This window comes from Miniopterus schreibersii (genome assembly GCF_964146895.1).
Source record: "Miniopterus schreibersii genome assembly, chromosome: 10".
In the NCBI taxonomy this organism is placed as follows: domain Eukaryota; kingdom Metazoa; phylum Chordata; class Mammalia; order Chiroptera; family Miniopteridae; genus Miniopterus; species Miniopterus schreibersii.
The window spans coordinates 59,297,140-59,317,728 of NC_138110.1; the positions used below are offsets into that span (position 1 = coordinate 59,297,140).

Sequence of the window (20,589 nt, forward strand, 5' to 3'; positions counted from 1 at the left end):
GAGCTGCTGTCAGCTCACTGGAAAGTCAGAGAAAAGAGGCCTTGGAGACAGGTGCAGGGGGTTAGCCTGGGACGAGCTGCAGCTGCCCATTGCTCCCCTGGCTGTAGGTCTTGTGGTGACCTTACGATTAGGAGATGCACACTTAAGAGGAAAGAAAGGTGTAGGCGTGTTCCCTGGAGAGCCGCCTAGTAGGTTTTGTTTATAATGCCCTATATTATTCCTACAAAGAGTATATTTAATAAAGTGTTGAGGCACCTCTCACAGACAGCAGAGAGGTGTTATCGGACAGCCCCCTGAGTCAGAGGGAGACAGCTGTCCCCAATCTGGATTCTTGTCTTCTCATATAAGTGAATTTATATGAGAGGCCTTGATTGTGTTGTGATGAAGCCAATTTTATTAATAAAACAATTAAAGCATGCACCTTTATTAAAGAAGCAAGGCAAGCAAATTGATATGAAAGGTTAAAGTGGGGTGCGCGGGCAGGTTAAATAGCCATCTCAAATGGGTGAATAAAGAAAGTTATTAAAAAGGGATGGGGATATCCAGAGGGAAGGGCTACACAGCACTGAGCCAAAGGGTATTGGGTCCATGATGTCAGCAGAAATATACTTGGGACAGTGAAGCAAGGAAAGAGCATAGAAGAGGCAACAGGAGAGCCTGGGCTGGGCTGCTCTGGCTCACTGAGGTGTCAGAGAGAGAAGGGGCCTTGGAGACAGGGTCAGGGGGTAAGCCCTGGATGAGCTGCCGCTGCCCATTGCTCCCTGGTTGCAAGTCTCATGGAGTCCCTTTGGAGGGATGGAGATGGCGCTGGCATGTTCCCCTAGTGGGAAGCACTCTGGGTCCTTTGTCCTGAGTGTCTTTATCTTTCTTGCTTTCGAGAATCTTAGGGGAGGTGTCACGGGAGTGTCTCAATAAAATATTCATGAGCTTTCCAGGTGTGCTCTTTCAGGGTCATGGTCTCCACTGATTGGTCAGTACCAGGGCAGGGGGTCATTAGTCAATGTATCAGGTCCTGAGGCAGCCACTTGTCTGGTTTTGCTGCTTATCTGGGCCTAGAGCTGAAATATAACTGAGGCCTAGATGTTATCATTAGGGAGAGGGTCTAAACCCTATGGCCAACCATATGCTAGGGGAGGACAGGTTACCCTGGGGACAAGGTTCTTGTTTTCCCAGTTTTGCCCTTTGCTAGGCATCCAGGGCTTCCTGCCCTGGTGAGTCTCTGTACCCTAATTTCTGTACCTGGGTTTCTGTACCTGGCCCATCTAACACTATACACCTGGTTTATGAAGAGCAGACAGGCTCTCAGCTAATCTGAAGAGCAAGTTGGGGTCCGAGGCATTATATACCCTCCTGCCTATAGGTCTCAGAATTCCTCTGCCAAATATTTTGGCAGAGATTAATTTTCAAGGTCCCTTTTTACTTAGTTGTGGCCTTCCTGGAATTCATGAGAAGCACCTGGCAATTTTATCTTGCCAAGCCTTGAGACTACTGGCTGTTCTGCTTAGGGAGTAAAACTGCCCTTTTTTGCCTCATCCCTCCTTTTCTGCATCCTCTTGTTAGGGAGGCTTTTAACCATTTGCTCTCAAGTGACCTTGCTGGGGAAGCTAATGGCTTGTTATTTGCAGGACAGCTGCAAATTGCCCACAGTTTGGCCTTGTTTTAACTTTTCTGTCTCAGTTTCCCTATTCCTCCTGCCCTGGAATCCTGTAACAAAAGTATAGATTTGGTTTAAAAGTGGGGCCTGGCCCTGGCCAGGTAGCTCAGTTGGTTGGAGCATCACCCCAATACACCAAGGTTACAGTTTCCATCCGGTCAGGGCACATATAAGAATCAACCAATGGATGCATAAATAAGTGGAACAACAAATTAGTATTTCTCTCCCCCTCCCTCTCTCTAAAACCAATAAAATAAAAGTGTGACCTAGTTTGTTCGCTTTTTTCTTTCAAATTATGAGAAAGTTTATTTAGAAAGTTACAGAGGTAGTAGAAGCCAGCCAGCTGGGCTGCATAGGCTCAGGAAACAAGTGGCAGAGGCTGGAGAGGGGCTCTGGTGGCTTAGGGGAGAGAAGGGCCAAGGCGGGGTGCGGAGGGAGGAGGGGAGGGCCGGCTGCGCTCCAGAGAGGAGAGGGGCCAGGCCTGGTTTTTTTAACTTGCTAGTTTTGGCCCACAGGGCCAGCACCAGGAATTCTGCACACATGTCTCCCCAAAAGCTTGTTTAAGGTGTGGAAATTTGCTCCCTGATTTTATTAGTTTACTCCTCTCTTTGGACGATTAATTAGATTATGATGACATTCATGAAGCTACAGGGTATAGGCAAGGGCAGTGGAGCCTGGGCAGCCTGGGCCAAAGCAGCATCAGAATGATTTTCCTATAATAAAATAATACGGCTGTGGCGGGGTTAATGAAGACTGGTGGGTGGGGCTCCCCTGGCTGAAATTTTTAAATGGAAAAAAGAATCAGGTTTTGGTTCTTCTGTCAGGGAATCATCACTTGAACTAGGCACCATTTCGTAGTCCTTTTAATTCTCCACAATCATGCGAGGTAGGTATTATTTCCCTCCTTTTGCGAAGGCTTACAAAAATGAAGCAATTTGCACAAGCCCCTTAGCGAGGGGCCCGCCCAGTCCCCCCTCCTGTCCCACCACCAGCACCCGCTCCCCAGGTGCGGCTGGGGCGGAGAGGAGCGCGGCGGACCGCGGCTCTTCGCCGCAAACCCGGGCAGCTTCCGGGAGACCGCCCGAAAAGGTGAGTGCGCTTGCGCCGTCCCGTCCGTGACGTCAACCTTCCCATCCCGCCTCTCCGGGAGCGCGGACCTGCGGAGCGGGCCGGCGGCCATTTTGTGAAGCAGCGGAGGAGGTGGTGGCTGCTGTGGGCTCCGGAAAGCCGTTCGCGCAGGGGCTGTCGGCCGCGGGGCGGAGGCACTCTCGTGGGGGGTAACTCGGGTCTGGGTTCGGGTGCCGCGCAGTTCTCCCCGGTAAGACTCCCGCAGCCCCGGAACGGGCGGGGCTGTGCGGGGCTCGAGCCGCCCCTTGGTGGCCCGGGGCGGGGCCTTCGGAGGCCTCCGAGCCCGCCGCAGCGAGCGCCCCACACAAAAGGGCCGGGCATGGCTTCTGGGGGTCCGGGGCGCCACTTGCACCTCTGAGGCCTGAGAATGACGCAAGAGAGGACGAGCCTGCTTCCTGAAGTGGGGACGAGGCAATAGCGAGGACGTCCCTGTGGTCTGAGAGGGAGGAGGCCAGAACTGGGTAGCCCAGGGGCAGTGAAAGCACAGCTGCATCCCGAGTGAGCAAGAATTTCTGTGCCCCCAAAGAGGGCAGAGATCAGAACTCCATTTCTGTGCTGCGAAGTGAGGAGATAACCATAGTGAGCACACTCCCTCCGCCCCAAGTGGAAAGGAGGCCCCTGTGGCCTCTCAGAAAAGGGACTATAATTAGGACACACCTGTGGGAAGGAAGCTGTAACCGGTACTTTCCTGTGAGCCTAGGAAATAAGTTTAAGAAGTGGCCCATTTCGTGGCCCGAAGGTGGAAGGGGTTGCAGTTGAAATGCTTATAAGGCCCAATGCTGGGGCGGGGCTTACCCTCGAGGGTATCCCTTGGGAGAGCCTCCAGCCCTGAAGGAGGAGGAGGTCCTATGGGGTATGGAATGTGGGTGCTTTTGATGGAGAGTGAATTGAGTTTCTCTAGTGAAGGCTGGTCTCGTTACTTTGCAGCCACATGAAATGGGTGGGAGGAACTTGGAGGATCTACAGGTTAGTGACGGAGATGGACACTAGTGCAGAGGCTTAACTGCTAGATTGTAAGTGTATGGGCTTTATGTGTGCCACCATTGTGCGCTTTATAGTGAAAAATCTGAGGGTCTGGGTGAGGGTTATTCTGGGTTATTCAGCGCTAAGCCGTATGCTGGGGGTTGTATAGTGAGAATTCCAGGCTCTGTAGGAGAGACACTTCTGGACCCTAAAAATCCTCCTCTGGCTCCAGGATTCCCACAGGTGACCTGATGTAAATTGGGGTAGTTGGCAGGAACCATTGTGTATTATTCAAGAATAGGGTGATGCCATTCGGTATAACTGGAAAAAAAAAGTGATTGCAATTGACGTTTTGTTGAGGACACTTGTGACAGGAGTGTATCTCTTAGAGCTCCTTGCTTGACTGGTTTCAGGTGGTGTCTTTTTTTAATTTTTTTGGCAAATGCAGTATTAGGAACATGAATTGCCTTGGACTTTGTTATATAGCTTATATTGTTAATACATTTCAGAGCATTTCCAGTTGAAAAAGTCTACAAGTCTGGACATACAGGTCGATCTTGGTTTTTTTTTGTTTTTTTTTTAAATTATAGAAATATAATACAAGACTGGTTGTACTTGTTTTTGAAATTTGGTAGCTTTGATAGAATGGAGGATTTTTGGACGTTGTGGAAAGTAATTGTGTTAAGGTATTTTCCAAGAGTATTAAAAAGAAGTTGGGAAGAACTGCTACAGGTGGTTAAAATAATTTTATGGTAATTAATTTTTGAAGAAAGTGAAATGTTTAGTGTGTTTATATAAAAGTTGAGGATGTGCTCAGTATTGCTGGAAAATTTTTTTAACAAAACTGCATTTTTATATCACTTTTATATGCTCGATCAAATATTTGATTATTTTGTGTATAGGTTGTAATGCATAATTTCTGTTTTTCTTACATTCATATCTGTTAGGTGGAAAATGTGAAACTTTAGAAACCATTGTGGTAGTTACTTGGAACATATTGTTATGTGCTAATACTAGTATACTTCAGGCTTCTTTCACTTTCTTTGACATGCCAAATGTTTTGATTGTTGCATATTGAGAGTTTGGGGCTCTTGGTATAATTTTTAGATGTGAAACTTGATTTTGTGGGCCAGTGTGTTTTAGGTGCTGAAATCCAGTGACAGTTTCATACTGTTTTTATTCCATTTTGTAAAGACCCACTTCATCATTCAGTTTAGATGAATATTTTTTGTAGATGTTATAGGAGAACTTCTTAGTGTCAGTAGTGGTTGCACAAAAGATGGTTTTAGACATCCCTTCCCAAAATGCAGGGACTATGGTCCATTTCTGTATTTCCTGTCTGGCCCACAAGTACTTAATAAATGTTCATGGAATAAATGATTATTGTTAAATGTTTTAGTTCAACTAAGAAAAATAACTTCACCTGATTTGTAGTTTTATCAGATTTTATTATCACCACCCATAGACCTTTTGGTTTGCAGAATTTAGTTCATTAAATTTAAGGCCAGCTTATAAGATCAATAGTGCAGGTGAATGGGGTCAGCTAGGTTAGAAGTAATATTGTTACTTTGAAGTTTAAATCTAGTAAAATAATGAACATTTTTGTTGGCATTTGGGGGGACTGAAAAATAATATTATAGTCTTTTTGGCAAGAGGAATAACTATCGTATTTAGAAATGTCTTTTGATTGGCTGCCTTTGAGTACTGACTGGAGGTTAATGGGAAAGTTGAGTAATGTGCTATCAAAGGGGTATATCTCCCTCAGTGTCAGAATTGTTTTATTAAGAATGATCTCAGAATCTGAAATGTGATCCATTTGGGGATGGGAACAAAATCGAGTGGATGAAGCTGTGCGGTTGGTTGGTTGGTTGGTTGGTTGGTTGGTTGTTTTTTTATTTATTTTTGTAATGCTTATCATAATTTGATTATGCTGCTTATAGTGTTATGCCCATTATGATTGGTTCTCTGTTGCTCATCTCTGAGGTGAATATTTGAGGAGTACTGGTTTTAGTTTCTTTTAAATCTGAAGAACTTAGCTGTGCTGTACCCTGATTCTTGTTGATTAAAGAGTAATTATCGGACAAAGTTAAAATTCACTTTTAGGTGTTACCAGATGAAGAGTGGAAATGGTTAAGTTCTGGTTTGTGCCTTGGCTTCCTGATAAAAGGGGATTGTTGTCAGACATTTTATTCTGAAATTCCAGGTGATTGGAATGACTAGTAAATAAGAAAATTTGTCCTGTCATAATAATTTTTGTAGCAGATTTTGTAATTTGCTCATGTATGTATGTGGTACTTGTAAAGCTGAAGCAAGACCACTGTGTTAGGACTAATTCTTTAATATAAAGTGGAAAATTTTACTAAGCAGCCTTCTTTGGATCTTCTGAAATGTATCAGGGGACTTAATAGCAGATCAGGCCCATTTTCTCCTTCCCTACCCTTATGCTCTAGGCATAGGTAAAACATGTATTTGCATAGAATTCTTTCAGTCTTATCCTTCTAAAATTCACCAAAGTTGGAGGTGATTGGAATGGATTTTTTATCTTGATATCCTGCATTCCATTGCTAGCTGACATTTAGAACACAGGAATGAGTAGGTTTCCTGGAAAATAGCGATGCTTTTATTAGATTATTGTGTTGCTCACAAAGTGAGGCGTAGAAAACAAAAGTACTTCAGTTCTCAGTTTATATACCTTGCCTATTTGAAGGTGGAGGTGTAACAGCAAGAGTAGTGAAGTTCTGGGCTTCTGGCCTGAACTTTCTTTGTACTTCCTTTTGGTATGGGGTGAGATTGACTTTCCCCTTTGCTGAAATAGAAATCCACAAATTTATGTCTAGATTGATTTTGTTTTTATTTATTTTTGTTTTATTTATTTTTAAGATTGATTTTGTACTTTACATTGAACACGTATACCTTGAACTAGGCATTTGACAAGTTCAACTGGGCCTCTCAAGTTTTCCTGGTGGCATGAGGTGTTTCCTCTTTGTTAAAATTATTTCTGGCAATCCTATACAAATTTCCGGTAATAAACCTAGTATGTTCCTTTCCAGATGGACATAAGGTGTTTTATTGGTTCTGTGAGGGAAGAGGCTAAAGAACTTGTTTCCCTCACCTCTAGGGCACATGTCCTGGCCCCACACATCTTTTGAATTGCAGTCTCCAATAATGGATGTCTATTTATCACAAGTGCTTATCGAGAAAATTACCCCAGTTGTTTGGCCAGTAACCTTTATGTAAAGCAAGTTTTTTTCTGTTTCACATTTCCTTTTGTGACCAGTTTAAATGAGTTTGAAAACTCTTTAGATTTCATTAGGATTGATTTATACAAAATAAAAGATTAATACAATGCTGTGGGCTTTTGAAGGCATTGTTTATAAGATATTTGCATAGCTTTTTGTGGCAAAACAATCTCACTGTTCTTGAGTAATTTGAGTTGTTGTCTAGAAGATGTTTGGCTTGTCCTTTAGAAAAGTTTGGAGTAACAGTAAAAATTTTAAATGTTTTGCTTTTTATGATATTAAGCTCACTGATGGTATCTTGATCTTGAAAGATAATAGTTAAAAATGAGCATCATTGTAATAGTATTCTGTTGGTAATCTTAATACCTAACAGTGACAATTTTCTTCTACTTTATTTCTTTGAATTAAAAAATGATCTTTTGAATCCAGTTGCCTGATCATTTGGTCATTTATATTGCTTTTGAATTGTTCATAATTTCTCTAGTTTGGGATAAATTCCAGTGAAAGAAGAGTGATCTGTTTTTACTTTGGGAAGTACTCTTAATATGCCAGGTGTTTTTAGGGATTTTAAAAAATAAGTTTCTTGGGACTCCTACGGTGTTAGAAGAAAAAACACTTTTCCTTAATGTTTTGAACTAGGAATTAGTCCTTATAGCCAGATCTGTCTCTATTTTTTGATGTTTGATGCTATTTTGGTGTAAAGGACAATGTATTAAAAGAGTAATTGCAATAATTTTCATGAGTACCCTTGAATTGATTACTTAATTTGTCCAGGAACTGTTATTGTGTGAACTTATTATTGTGCTTTTTCATCAGAAATTTGGTGAGAACGTGAGAAAATAGGTTGTAGTTGGACTTGTGTTATGGAGTTTTCTGGGCTGGTTTTATCAAGTGATAAAAGCACTTACCTGCTGTGAAGCTGAGAGCTTTATGACTGTTTTAGTTTTCAGTCGATTGATTCTTGGGCTGATTTGTGACACATTCATGATGTATGTAAATATATAATGTTTTGAGAAATACTCAGATTTTAAAGCAATACCGAGTAATAAGCATGTGTAGGATTTGGTACATATCTCTTCTTCTTCTTCTTCTTCCTCTTCTTCATCATATGCATTCTAATGAAGTTCTCTGGTTTCAGACTCGCCTTGGTAATGTACAGTTCAGTGTGGCCTGTACGTGTTTTGTGTTTCCTGCATTGATTTTTGCCTCCGTTTATTCTCTATTGCAGTCTAAAAGTTGGTTTTAATTGGTTGCCCACAGGATTGACATGGCCTCTACTTCTTGTTAAGAAAATACATCTCTTGTTTTATCAGGTAAGAGATTTTGAATAGAGGGTTTGCTTTAATACGAAATAAAATGAGATAGCTTATTAAGTAACATGAAAATATGTGTAGTAAATTGTGGATATTTTTTTAAACAAGCTTATCTTAAAAGATAAAACAAGACAGGGATGGTGGTGGGATGGATTGGGCACCATGATGGAGGAACAGTTGTTGCTTCCTTCAGGGGTCAGTTTTATATGGATGCATTTCTCCTGCTGAATTCCTGATTATTAGGCAGTAAGTAGCTGGGTTTTTCCCCCCCTCAGTAGCATTTAGACTAATTACAAGTACTGGTGCTTGTTATTGGTATGTTTTATTTGTTTGTTTGTTTGTTTAATATTTCTTAGACGTATAGGCATAGATAATGGGTCATATGTTTTAGAATACAAATTTTGACTTTAATGGAACCCCAGTGATTGGAATCTAGCCCTCCTATTAAATAACTAAGGTAGGCTCCAGATAGGTTGAAACGATGTATCTGTCAAACAGGTACTTGGTAGTGGAATAGCACATCTTGTTTCATATTTTTCAGAACCTAAAAACTTTTCCTTTTTGATGTCTTTATGAATAAATCTTGTGCTCTACTTTGGTTTAGTCTTCAGCCCTTTTCTAGCTGGTAATCTGGATAGATGTTGAGTATCATATTTTCATGTGTGCCTTGTACAGACTTTAACTAAATCCCTTCTTTTAGCAGCATATGGTTTGAAGACTTACTGTGTATGTCCCTTTAACCTTGTGTTCAATTTTTGTGTTTTTGGGACCATATCAAGTCCTAATTTTTATTGTCCCAATGCATACTAACATCTCTCAAGTTGTTTTGGGTACATAGAGTACCCATGATGCTTCCTCCATATGTAGTGATTAAATGATTAAGCATTTTTTGAAGTTGAAAGGGAATGCTGTCTCAGTTCTGCTTGCATATAGCCAGTCAGGAATGTAATTACTCGGAAGCTTCTTAATGAACTTCCTGATAGACTGCTAAATAGCAAATGAGAAAAGAGTCTGTTGGTGTGATTGTTTTTCAGTATATTTCTTGTCGACTCTTGCAGACCAGTTATAAAAACTTCCCCCCTCCGCCAGTTTTTAGTGTTTATAATGGTCTCACAAAGAGCATTTTCTGTTTGCCAGTCCACCTTTCAGGATTAAATTTGAAGATGGAGAGAGAGAGAGAGAGAGAGAGAGAGAGAGAGAGGGGGAGAGAGTGTGTGTGTGTGTGTGTGTGTGTGTGTGTGTGTGTGTGTGTGTGTGAGTGAAAACTGTCAGGGCCAAACATACTTCTCTTTTCTGTAGAGCAGTCATAATACTGAACTACAATTACAGATTTTTTTCATTGAGTTAGTATTCATATAATATCTAACATTGAAAAACTGCTTTCATAGAGTTGTAGAGTTCTTAGAGCTTGCAACAGGAAACTTTGCTCTTCTCATCTCATTCGAGAAGATAAAACCAAAGCTCAACTGCTTTATATTTTCCCTAATGTCACAGAGCCAGTTTAATAGGTTTATATCTAAAAGTTGACTTTTAAGATGGCTTGGGCAACACCCTATGTTGTTGACCACATAAAGTTCAAATTAATATTTTTTCCAGTGCCAAGAGTTTGTTTTGTGTTGCTTTATAAAGGCCTGCCATTGGCATTTACTCTTTGAAGCCATAAGAACTGAAATACTGAAATTTTACTTAAATGTTGGAGAAACTTTTTAAAAACATTTTTAATTGATTTTTAGAGAAAGGGAGAGAGAAAAGTGGATGTGTGAGAGTGAAACATTGATCATTTGCCTCCTGCACTCTCCCTACTGGGAGATGGAGCCTGCAACCTGGCATGTGCCCTGACGGAATCAAACCAGCAGCCTTTCCGTGCACAAGTGGATGCCCAACCGAGCCATACTGGGCAAGACACTTTTTTTTATTAGATCAAAATGGACATTATCTAAGGATATCAGCAAGCACCCAGAAATTCCACAGGAGTTATGGTGGGCCAGAGACTAAGTGATCACTGAATGAAGTTTATATTCTAGTTTTTCTAAAACAAAACATACCTCTTTTTCATTATCAGTTCTTCCCTATGGGAAAAACAAGACTTTTTTTTAATGGAGGGTTTGGGAATGAGTCATTGGACCTGAATTTTAATTAAAACAGCCATGGTGAATGGCACTGTAACCAGGTTCTATTTTTTGAAGTGAATATAGGTAACTAAGATTTTGGCTATTTTATTCAGTATTTCTTTTAGATTCTTAGCATGTATTAGCCTTGTTTGTAATAATAATTTTATGTGTAGTTTTCTTTAATAAATAAAGCTGCAAGGAAGATTGAAGAGTTTTAGGGTGAAATATGGAGTCAGCTCTCATTTGAGATTTGAATCTACTTTAGTGTTGAGTATTATTTGTAATTAATTAGTTTTCTGTTTCTGTTGGATTTTAGATTGAGCCATATAAAATGACACTGAAAATTCTATGAAGTTGTCAGGTTTATAAGGAAGATGCCAAACTATTTTTAAATATTAACTTTGATGCATCCTTTGCATGTTTTTCCTCTATAGATTGTTAAATTTGTTTCCTGATTTGACTTACACATTCCTTTTAAATCTTAAATCTTACTTGTGGTCTGAATGATTTAATTGGTGATTTACTTTCCTATGGTTGTTTTTTTCCTGAAACTTTTGAGTCTTGGGACCGAACTTCTAATTGTTTCCAGAATTAATTCCTTTTGGAAGTTGAAATTGTCTAGGTTTTACATTGTAAATGGCACATGATACTCCGTTTTTAGAATATCCAAGTTAAAAAAAACCACGACATTGCTTGTGATAGTTTGAGGGATTATTTGAGGGCCTAATGTGGTAGCTGGTCATTCTTGTAGCTAAAAATTTGGTGTGATAAACAGGAGTCTGACCTGGCCGTTGCCTTTTCTCATCTGCAGGTGTGTGTGGTTTCAGCGCAGCATGGCTGTGGTCATCCGTTTGCAAGGTCTCCCGATTGTGGCGGGGACCATGGACATTCGCCACTTCTTCTCTGGATTGACCATTCCTGATGGGGGCGTGCATATTGTAGGGGGTGAACTGGGTGAGGCTTTCATCGTTTTTGCCACTGATGAAGATGCAAGGCTTGGTATGATGCGCACAGGTGGTACAATTAAAGGGTCAAAAGTAACACTATTATTGAGTAGTAAAACGGAAATGCAGAATATGATTGAACTGAGTCGTAGGCGTTTTGAAACTGCCAACTTAGATATACCACCAGCAAATGCTAGTAGATCAGGACCACCACCTAGCTCAGGAATGAGTGGCAGGGTTAACTTGCCTACAACAGCACCCAATTTTAATAATCCTTCACCCAGTGTAGTTACTGCCACCACTTCTGTTCATGAAAGCAACAAAAACATACAGACATTTTCCACAGCCAGCATAGGAACGGCTCCTCCAAATATGGGAACTTCATTTGGGAGCCCAACGTTTAGCTCAACCATTTCGAGCACAGCCTCTTCAATGAACACAGTCCCACCACCACCAATTCCTCCAATCCCAGCAATGCCATCTTTACCACCAATGCCATCCATTCCCCCAATACCAGTTCCTCCTCCGGTACCTACATTGCCTCCTGTGCCTCCTGTGCCCCCAATTCCTCCAGTCCCTTCTGTGCCACCCATGACCCCACTGCCACCTATGTCGGGCATGCCACCCTTGAACCCACCACCTGTGGCACCTCTACCTGCTGGAATGAATGGCTCTGGAGCACCTATGAATCTGAACAATAACCTGAACCCTGTGTTTCTGGGTCCATTGAATCCTGTTAATCCTATCCAGATGAATTCTCAAAGCAGTGTGAAACCACTTCCCATCAACCCTGATGATCTGTATGTCAGTGTGCATGGAATGCCCTTTTCTGCAATGGAAAATGATGTCAGAGATTTTTTTCATGGGCTCCGTGTTGATGCAGTGCATTTGTTGAAAGATCATGTAGGTCGAAATAATGGGAATGGATTGGTTAAGTTTCTCTCCCCTCAAGATACATTCGAAGCCTTGAAACGAAATAGAATGCTGATGATACAACGCTATGTGGAAGTTAGTCCTGCAACAGAGAGACAGTGGGTAGCTGCTGGAGGCCATATCACTTTTAAGCAAAGTATAGGACCCTCTGGACAAACCCATCCCCCTCCTCAGACACTTCCCAGGTCAAAATCGCCCAGTGGGCAGAAAAGGTCAAGGTCAAGATCACCACATGAGGCTGGTTTTTGTGTTTACTTGAAAGGGCTACCATTTGAAGCTGAAAACAAACATGTCATTGATTTTTTTAAAAAGTTGGATATTGTGGAAGATAGTATTTATATCGCTTATGGACCAAATGGGAAAGCAACTGGTGAAGGCTTTGTGGAGTTCAGGAATGAGGCTGACTATAAGGCTGCTCTGTGTCGTCATAAACAATACATGGGCAATCGCTTTATTCAGGTTCATCCAATTACTAAGAAAGGTATGCTAGAAAAGATAGATATGATTAGAAAAAGACTGCAGAACTTTAATTATGACCAGAGAGAAATGATGTTAAATCCGGAGGGGGATGTCAGCTCTACCAAAGTCTGTGCTCACATAACAAATATTCCATTCAGCATTACCAAGATGGATGTTCTTCAGTTCCTAGAAGGAATCCCAGTGGATGAAAATGCTGTCCATGTTCTTGTTGATAACAATGGGCAAGGTCTAGGACAGGCATTGGTTCAGTTTAAAAATGAAGATGATGCACGTAAGTCTGAACGCTTACACCGTAAAAAACTTAATGGGCGAGAAGCTTTTGTTCATGTAGTTACTCTAGAAGATATGAGAGAGATTGAGAAAAATCCCCCTGCCCAAGGAAAAAAGGGGTTAAAGATGCCTGTGCCAGGTAATCCTGCAGTTCCAGGAATGCCCAGTGCTGGAATCCCTAGTGCTGGAATCCCCAGTGCTGGAATCCCCAGTGCCGGAATGCCTAGTGCCGGAATGCCCAGTGCCGGAATGCCCAATGCTGGAATTCCCAATGCGGGAATGCCCAATGTGGGAATGCCCAGTGTGGGAATGCCCAATGCAGGAATGCCTAGTGCAGGAGGTGAAGAGCATGCCTTCCTGACTGTAGGATCTAAGGAGGCCAATAATGGACCTCCATTTAATTTTCCTGGTAATTTTGGTGGGCCAAATGCCTTTGGGCCACCACTTCCTCCTCCAGGATTAGGAGGAGCCTTTGGTGATGTTAGGCCTAGTATGCCTTCAGTTGGAAATAGTGGTTTGCCTGGTCTAGGACTGGATGTTCCAGGTTTTGGAGGTGGACCAAATAATTTAAGTGGGCCAGGATTTGGAGGGGGGCCTCAGAATTTTGGAAATGTCCCTGGTGGCTTAGGTGGCCCCCCTGGCTTTGGAAGTGGCCCTCCTGGTCTTGGAAATGCCCCTGGCCATTTGGGTGGGCCGCCAGCCTTTGGGCCTGGGCCTGGGCCTGGCCCAATCCACATTGGTGGTCCCCCTGGCTTTGGATCTAGTTCTGGAAAACCAGGACCGACAGTAATTAAAGTGCAGAACATGCCCTTCACTGTGTCTATTGATGAGATTTTAGATTTCTTTTATGGTTATCAAGTGATCCCAGGCTCAGTTTGTTTAAAATACAATGAAAAAGGTATGCCCACAGGTGAAGCCATGGTGGCCTTTGAATCTCGAGATGAAGCCACAGCTGCTGTCATTGATTTAAATGACAGACCTATAGGCTCAAGGAAAGTAAAACTTGTATTAGGATAGCTGTTCACATCAATTCTTTGTAGGGTAGATATTCATAGTGCTGTGATTAATGCATCCAGATTGTTTTCCTAGTATTTCCAGGTTAGAACCTGTGGATTGTTTCAATTGCATATAGGTTGGTTTCCATAACATAGAGCATTGGTTGACTGTTTATAGAAGACTCACCACCAGGATAAACAGCTGTATGTTATAGTAAAACTGTCTGGAGAGAACACAAAAATGATTTTGGCTTACCATTAGAGAAACAATTTGTAAAACTCATGATGACATAAAGCTTATCAAGGAGTCTAGATTGGTTTTGTTTTGTACCATATGGGATGAAGAAAATAGAATTGTCAATAGAGCTCATTAAGGGTGCTCTTGCCAGCTGCTGAAAAATAGAAGTTGGCTGCTCTTGCAATTTGGTTTAAAGCTGGACAAATTTGCTTTGTTATAGGGTCAAAGCTTTGTCTAAAGTCCTCATTTTCTTTTAAAATTAAATAAAATCTCTGTATACAGATTCACTGTATGTACCTTTATTGCTTTTTGAGGGTTCTTGCTGTATAGACAGTCCTGCTCCTGAAGTTGCTGCTTTGTTTGCCTAATTGACTCATTTGTAAATGAGCAGAACTGTTTTTGTTGTTTTTTTTTTTTTAAATATGAAACTCCACACTTGGTTTGTGCTATAACCTTGAACTTTGATTTCTAATGTCACACTTAAAACTGGAATAAGATTTTGCCACAAAAATAAAATATGGAGTTCTCTACCTACCAGAGCCTTTTTGGTTTGACTGCCAACTTTTAGTTCAGTCAGTTTGAAAATTGTTCATATTGTTTGGATGGCATCAAAAACCAGAAGCTGCTTTTAATAATCATTGTTTAAGATTCCTGATTTGAAGTCCTGTCTGTGATGGACTAATGTTCTGGAAATTTCCTTCTGTCCCAGATTTATGAAATTATGGCCTATAACTAAACACAGAGTCCATGCATAAGAAGGAACATTATTACATCTAGGTTTTTAAAACTGAAGTTGAAATTGTTAGCTGTGTTAACAATAGCGTTACAGAATAAAAAATCTCTAAGCTGGTTTGTAGATGGATATGCATTTAATCCTGTCACTTGGAGGCTTTTGGTCTAGTTGTTTGATCAGGAGCCTGTTTACAAAAATTCTTCGTAGAGTGTAAGTGCAGCTGCCAGAGGGGAGAGAATTGAGACTCCTTGCCCTTTCATACTTTTTTCTTTGGCATTCAGGTCACTAAGGCAGGAGGACCACATGGGTTCTGGTCACTAGGTGTCCTTGTCATGAAAACATTTGTCTTACAACGTCCTGCTCACTGCCACAAAGGCTCTACTTATGGTTACTTTCCTTCTTAGTTAAAATGTTCTAAAGAGGTGTCACATTATCTTGTAAACATGGATGGAATGGGAGATGGTGAGATATCATGAAAAACAAATTTTGGCTTTTACATGGGCCTCTGTTTGGTTTAAAACATCCCCAACATTTCCTACAAATCAAAGTACTTACAAGGGGGGTCAGCCTTTTAAAAGAAGTATTTCCTGAAAAAGAAAAAAAAGTGCCTTTTTGGTATTGCAAGTCAGTGGAACACTGAAATACAGCGTCGTGTAATTTAGAGTTAAGAGTGGCAACAGTTTCATTTGTGTGGTAAGATTTGGAAAGCCTTTTCATCACTACACTCTTAGAGGATTGACAGTGCAGGATTTTTGTTTAGGAAAAGGATTGGTGAGACTCAAAAAAGACATGGCTGTGTTGTGGGTCTTGAATTTCATGAATACAAATTTGCTTTGACAGATCACTAGATACTGCCCCCTCAACTAAAAAAAGCAATATGATGTTTGTATATGCTGTTTAATTTTTCTGTTAAGTAATCATTTCTCATTCCAAGGACAGAGTGCAAAAAACTTCAGCACTATTTATAGGAATTTTATTTCAACTGCAGAGTATTTTCCTCACTGGAAAGCTGACAATTTTTATTTTAGAAACATTGGTTGTTTGAAGATGAAAGTCTTTTATTTTTTTTTACAATTTATTTTGTTTATATGGTCATACATTCTTATTAAATATTTCATATACTTTATTACAACTATTTTGTTATTTCTACATCTTAGATAAATGCTGGAAAGGAAAACTTGGTTTTATTGTTCATTAAATTAAATTAAGAAAATAGTGGTTGTGTAGAAATTGGAGAGAACTGTTTCATATTTGGTTGAATCACAACAGTGCTTTTCTTGTTGTGAAATGTAATTAAATGCTTTGCCCTTTGGAATTTGATTTTTGTATATCTAAGACTTATAACATATTACATAGTGCTAACTGCTAAGCACACTTCATCTTGTGCTGGGCATTGGAGTTTGAGTTTTAAAAAAATTCTTAAAAATATGTTCTGTGAAACTATTTATGCCTCCTTTTTGCACATTTTCTCATACAGACTAGGTTTTGGGTGATAATGAATTTACATTTTCTTATTTGCTTTGTATGGTTTGAAGGATTTGTAAAGCTTTGCTCAAAGTTGTGTGCATTTGTAAACATATTTACAATTTTATGTGTAAATTTTATTGTCTGTTTTGGTGACTTACATTAATGGAAGAGAATCTTTTCCATTAGGTTTAATGTTTCTCTATCCTTCCCCTTCCCCCAATACCAGCTGAAGGTTGTGTGTGTGTGTGTGTGTGTGTGTGTGTGTGTGTGTGTGTGTTTTAGTTGAAAGGATTAGAGAAATCTACAAAATGTATTTTATAAGTAAACAAATTTGTAAACTTTTTCTGAACTTCAGTGAAACATTTAGTTCACAAGCAAAATTTGGAGGTTTGTTTGTGTATACACTGTAGTTTGGATGTACAATTATTAGTGGCTTTTTTTTTTTAATGCAACACTGTTGAGTGAAATGTAGTTTCTAGCTTTGTGCTCCAAGTTGTCAAAGCAATGCAATAACAGTGGAAATTGCTTTATATTTTCAGTAGGGAACTTTTTATTCAAAATTTCAGAGTACTATTTAGCATAATCATGTCAAGTTTAAGGCACTGGATAAAATCTAGGGCTGTGTATGGAAGTAAGCAAACACATTGAGTGGAAATACCTTGGATAAAAATAAGGATGCATGAAATCCTTAATCAAGAGTCCCTTTTATTGGATTCTGACATTGTGTACAAATGTGGGTCAACGTTTAAAAATAAATCCACTCATCAGTTTCAAGAACATTTAAAAAAGAAGTAAAGAAAATGTAAAAATTGTTGTTAGTCAAACCTTCTGGAAAGAATTTCTGGCAGTAATCACTTTTAAAATTATTTACCACTCTTGCAAAATTACCACATTTAAATTGTTCTACTGGCAGTTCTATAGTGGTCCATACTTTAGAAACCAAACACAATAAAATGACTCATTGCCAATATGGCCAAAAATTGCCTGCAAATATGGCCTTGGCATTATTCAGCAGAGGTTTTTGTTTATAAAGGTGAAGTCTTGGATACTGTTCAATAAACTCGTCACAAAATAAAACAGGCTGATGATTTTAATGCTTTAATTGCACAAGAGTACTCTAAGGAGCTATACCATCCGTTTTTGTTTTTGTTTCTGTTTTTTTTAACACCTGAAAATACGTTGTGCCCCTGGAAAGGTGGATTTGGTGATCTTGGAGGTAACAATTGTGCTTATCCTTGCTCACTAATGCAGAAGTATGGAAAGAAGAGGATACCTGGAACAGCAGGGAGGAAACTTGATTCTAGGTCAAATCTGTGGTGGTCACCCTGTAAGACTTACATTTTATTATATGTGTTTTGCTAGCAAGCCCAGTTCTTTATGTGAACTCAAGAAACCAGATGCTCCTTTTCCCTGGAGTCTTAAGGGGACTATGCATTGTCTTTTTAAACTGATTACTTTAGGAAATGGGAAAAGATATCTTCAGAATACATTGTCAAGTGCACTGTCCTCTAAAGCTTTGTTTTTCTTTTGTTTGTTTTTTGCAGTAGTGTGTTTGAGGTGGGGAAGAGGAGAGAGGAATCAGAAATACTGCAGCTTTCTGACGTTGGTACTCTGGTTTTGTCCCTTCCACATTTATTCAACGTCTGAAAAAGAGGGGGTGCAAATGAAAAGTTCTCGTAAACTACAGAGTCATTTAAAGAAAACAAATCTGGAGCTGCAAGAGATTCGTGGGCTATTCCCTTTAACTTAGGCTCCTGAGAAGTAAGGCTTGTAGCTTTATCGTGAGAGAATTTTAGCCTGTGTTTGAGTTTGAATACCCAGATTGTATTAGAGGGTTTGGACTAGGCAATTCTGGATAGTTGCTGAGCTGTTTTAAAATTACGAAGGTTCGACTAAGCATTTGAAAAATCACAGAGTGAAATCAGCTGCCTGCAGAGATCCAGATGGCCTTGACCATCTTAAAGGCGTGAACTGTGCTAGTAAGTCCTTACTCAGGAGAGACCGCTCGCCTCTATCACTCATTGCCCATTTTTCAACATTTTGCAGCAGGAAATAGTTTATCAATTGTGTTCATCGCCACCATTTTCCATATTTCCCAAAAGTAGAGTTGTTATGGGATATGGTTCGATGAAAGCTTACTGTTATCCTTTTTGATTAAAAAATTGTTTGATTTCAGTGTCATCTTTTTTAACATAAAAGCTGGTCAATTGACTTAATTGTAAAATGTTCTGGGAAGAGTACTCTGGTGGTGGCGCAGTGCTCTGATGCTATAGTGACCTTTCGGAGAAAGCCCTTCTGTTCAGCAGCATAAGCAAGTTCAGCTTTACTGGTGCCTGCTCATGTAAAGGTTAATTCTTTGCTGCTGTTGGACTTATTCTTGGGGCCCTGAGCTGCTTTGTGCCAGAGCATCCTAACCATCCTAGAACTGGCTGCTTTCTGGATCTACATAACTAGCAACAAGCAACTTAAGTGGCACTGCTTTTCTTCATATTGCTCTACAACTAAAGAGTTCAGATGGCAAAGGGCAGCACCCTAAAAATCTGGGGGTAGGAAAAAGTGCTGGGGAAAATCTCGAAATGTATTCCTTGAATTTTGTCAAGAGGCCCAGGGACAACCCCCCCTCCCGTGAAAATTGTTGACAGGTCATAGAGACTAAACACCAGTTGTAGAGAATTGGTTAAGTGGTACAGCAGAGCATTGGAGTTGCCTCCTCAGCTGTTCTGGACATCTGGACTCTGCCTTTAGAAACAATAGTTTCAAGTCACTTTTCCTGATCAGTAACTGAGGATTGCTATTTCATGTTGAGAGGAGGAGGAGGTGACTCTTTGGGGAAAATAGAGCCATGACCAGCAGAAAACATATTCAATATGAACAGAGTCAAAGATGTTGAATAAGCATAATCCCAGGAGTGAGCTATCATGTATTAAAACAGGCTGCCCCTTAGTGGTTCATTCCCTCTCAATTCTAATGCTGCCGGTTTTCCCCTTTTATCTGCTTATGTAGGAAGCCTGCTGGTAACCAGGACTATGACTTTTAGACCGAAGCCCCCTCACTGCTCTCTGTAGCACTAGCTTCCTAACTGGGGTGAGGGAGGCATGAGTTCACACACGCTCCTGATTAGTAAGATTTGTCACTTAGGCATTTGTGCTATGTATCAAGTGGAGCAACCACATTGTGCAACCACAAGCCACTTGTTAGTCTTCACAGATAGGAAAAACTTAAATCCAGCTACTTAAGGGGCCTTAACTGGTGCTGTTGCCGATTTTCTCATTTTCCTTTTCCACTTGGAAGTGAGTGAATGCCACTACACTCCCCCACACATTGGGTTGCAGTACAGAGGATCATGTCCTTTATACATAACTCCCTTCTGTGGTGTGGATCTATGGGACCAACAGGGTCTCTGCTATGGATCTAGCTAAAGTGCTGGGAAAATTAATGCATCTCTTCCTACTGAAGTAGATACTGCCAATTACCTTTGCTTCTATGACCATTGAAATAACAGGTTGGAATTGGAAACATCTATTGCCTCCAAGCTTTTGAGACAATTTCACATGGATATACAGCTCAACCATAGCTGTAAGCCTTGCTGAGTTTTTTGAGCAATGTACACCTAGTGCTTAGACACTGGTGGAAAAAGAAGCAAAATAAGATGCCTGTTTTTAAAGACTTAAATTACACGAATGTGTGGTGGTACTTGTGCATGTATGAGATACACTTACGTCCCACAGGAATTGTATAAAGGGTTTCCTGGCCAATTGCTAAATGGTCAGAAACGTGTAAAGGGAGACTTATTTGTAACCTGAGGAAAGGCGTGATGTCTAACCAAGGTTCTTGGGGAGGGAATATGTTAATTTAGTAAGAGGAAGTGATTAGTAGTGTGAGGAAACACAGTGGCACTCTCTAAAATGGTGCTTGTCCTGGAAGCTTTTAAAGTCCCATATAATATAGCATAGGCTGAGGTTCCCACAGCCTGAGTGGTTGGTAGGTTAAGCAGGCAGGAAAGGGTTGGTGCTAGGGGTGTCCTGGCCTACCTGAGGGATAGAACCTTTAATCTCTGTAATAACCTTTCGACTAGCTGACAAAAATAACTTTTTATAAGTGTTCTAAGACATTGAGAAATA

At 40.5% G+C, this 20,589-nt stretch overlaps 2 protein-coding genes across 5 annotated transcripts in view; both read left to right on the forward strand.

Annotated features, from left to right (window-relative positions):
* The first annotated feature begins 2,820 nt into the window (after positions 1-2,820).
* The window catches only part of CPNE1 (copine 1), a 36,372-nt gene continuing 18,603 nt past the window's right edge, over positions 2,821-20,589 (forward strand). The window contains exon 1 of one of the 4 annotated variants that reach the window (XM_081148182.1): positions 2,821-2,931. The gene's annotated coding sequence lies outside the window, so the exon portion shown is untranslated. Of the gene's footprint in view, positions 2,973-3,265; positions 3,362-11,288; positions 11,363-20,589 lie in introns of those variants that run through there. The other 3 variants (XM_081148184.1, XM_081148185.1, XM_081148183.1) reach the window with 3 other exon arrangements.
* RBM12 (RNA binding motif protein 12) lies at positions 11,242-16,600 on the forward strand (the record flags this gene model as incomplete). The annotated part of the gene is made up of 1 exon (XM_081148181.1): positions 11,242-16,600. One exon carries the CDS (start codon positions 11,242-11,244, stop codon positions 14,050-14,052), a length of 2,811 nt encoding a protein of 936 aa, XP_081004307.1. The 3' UTR covers positions 14,053-16,600.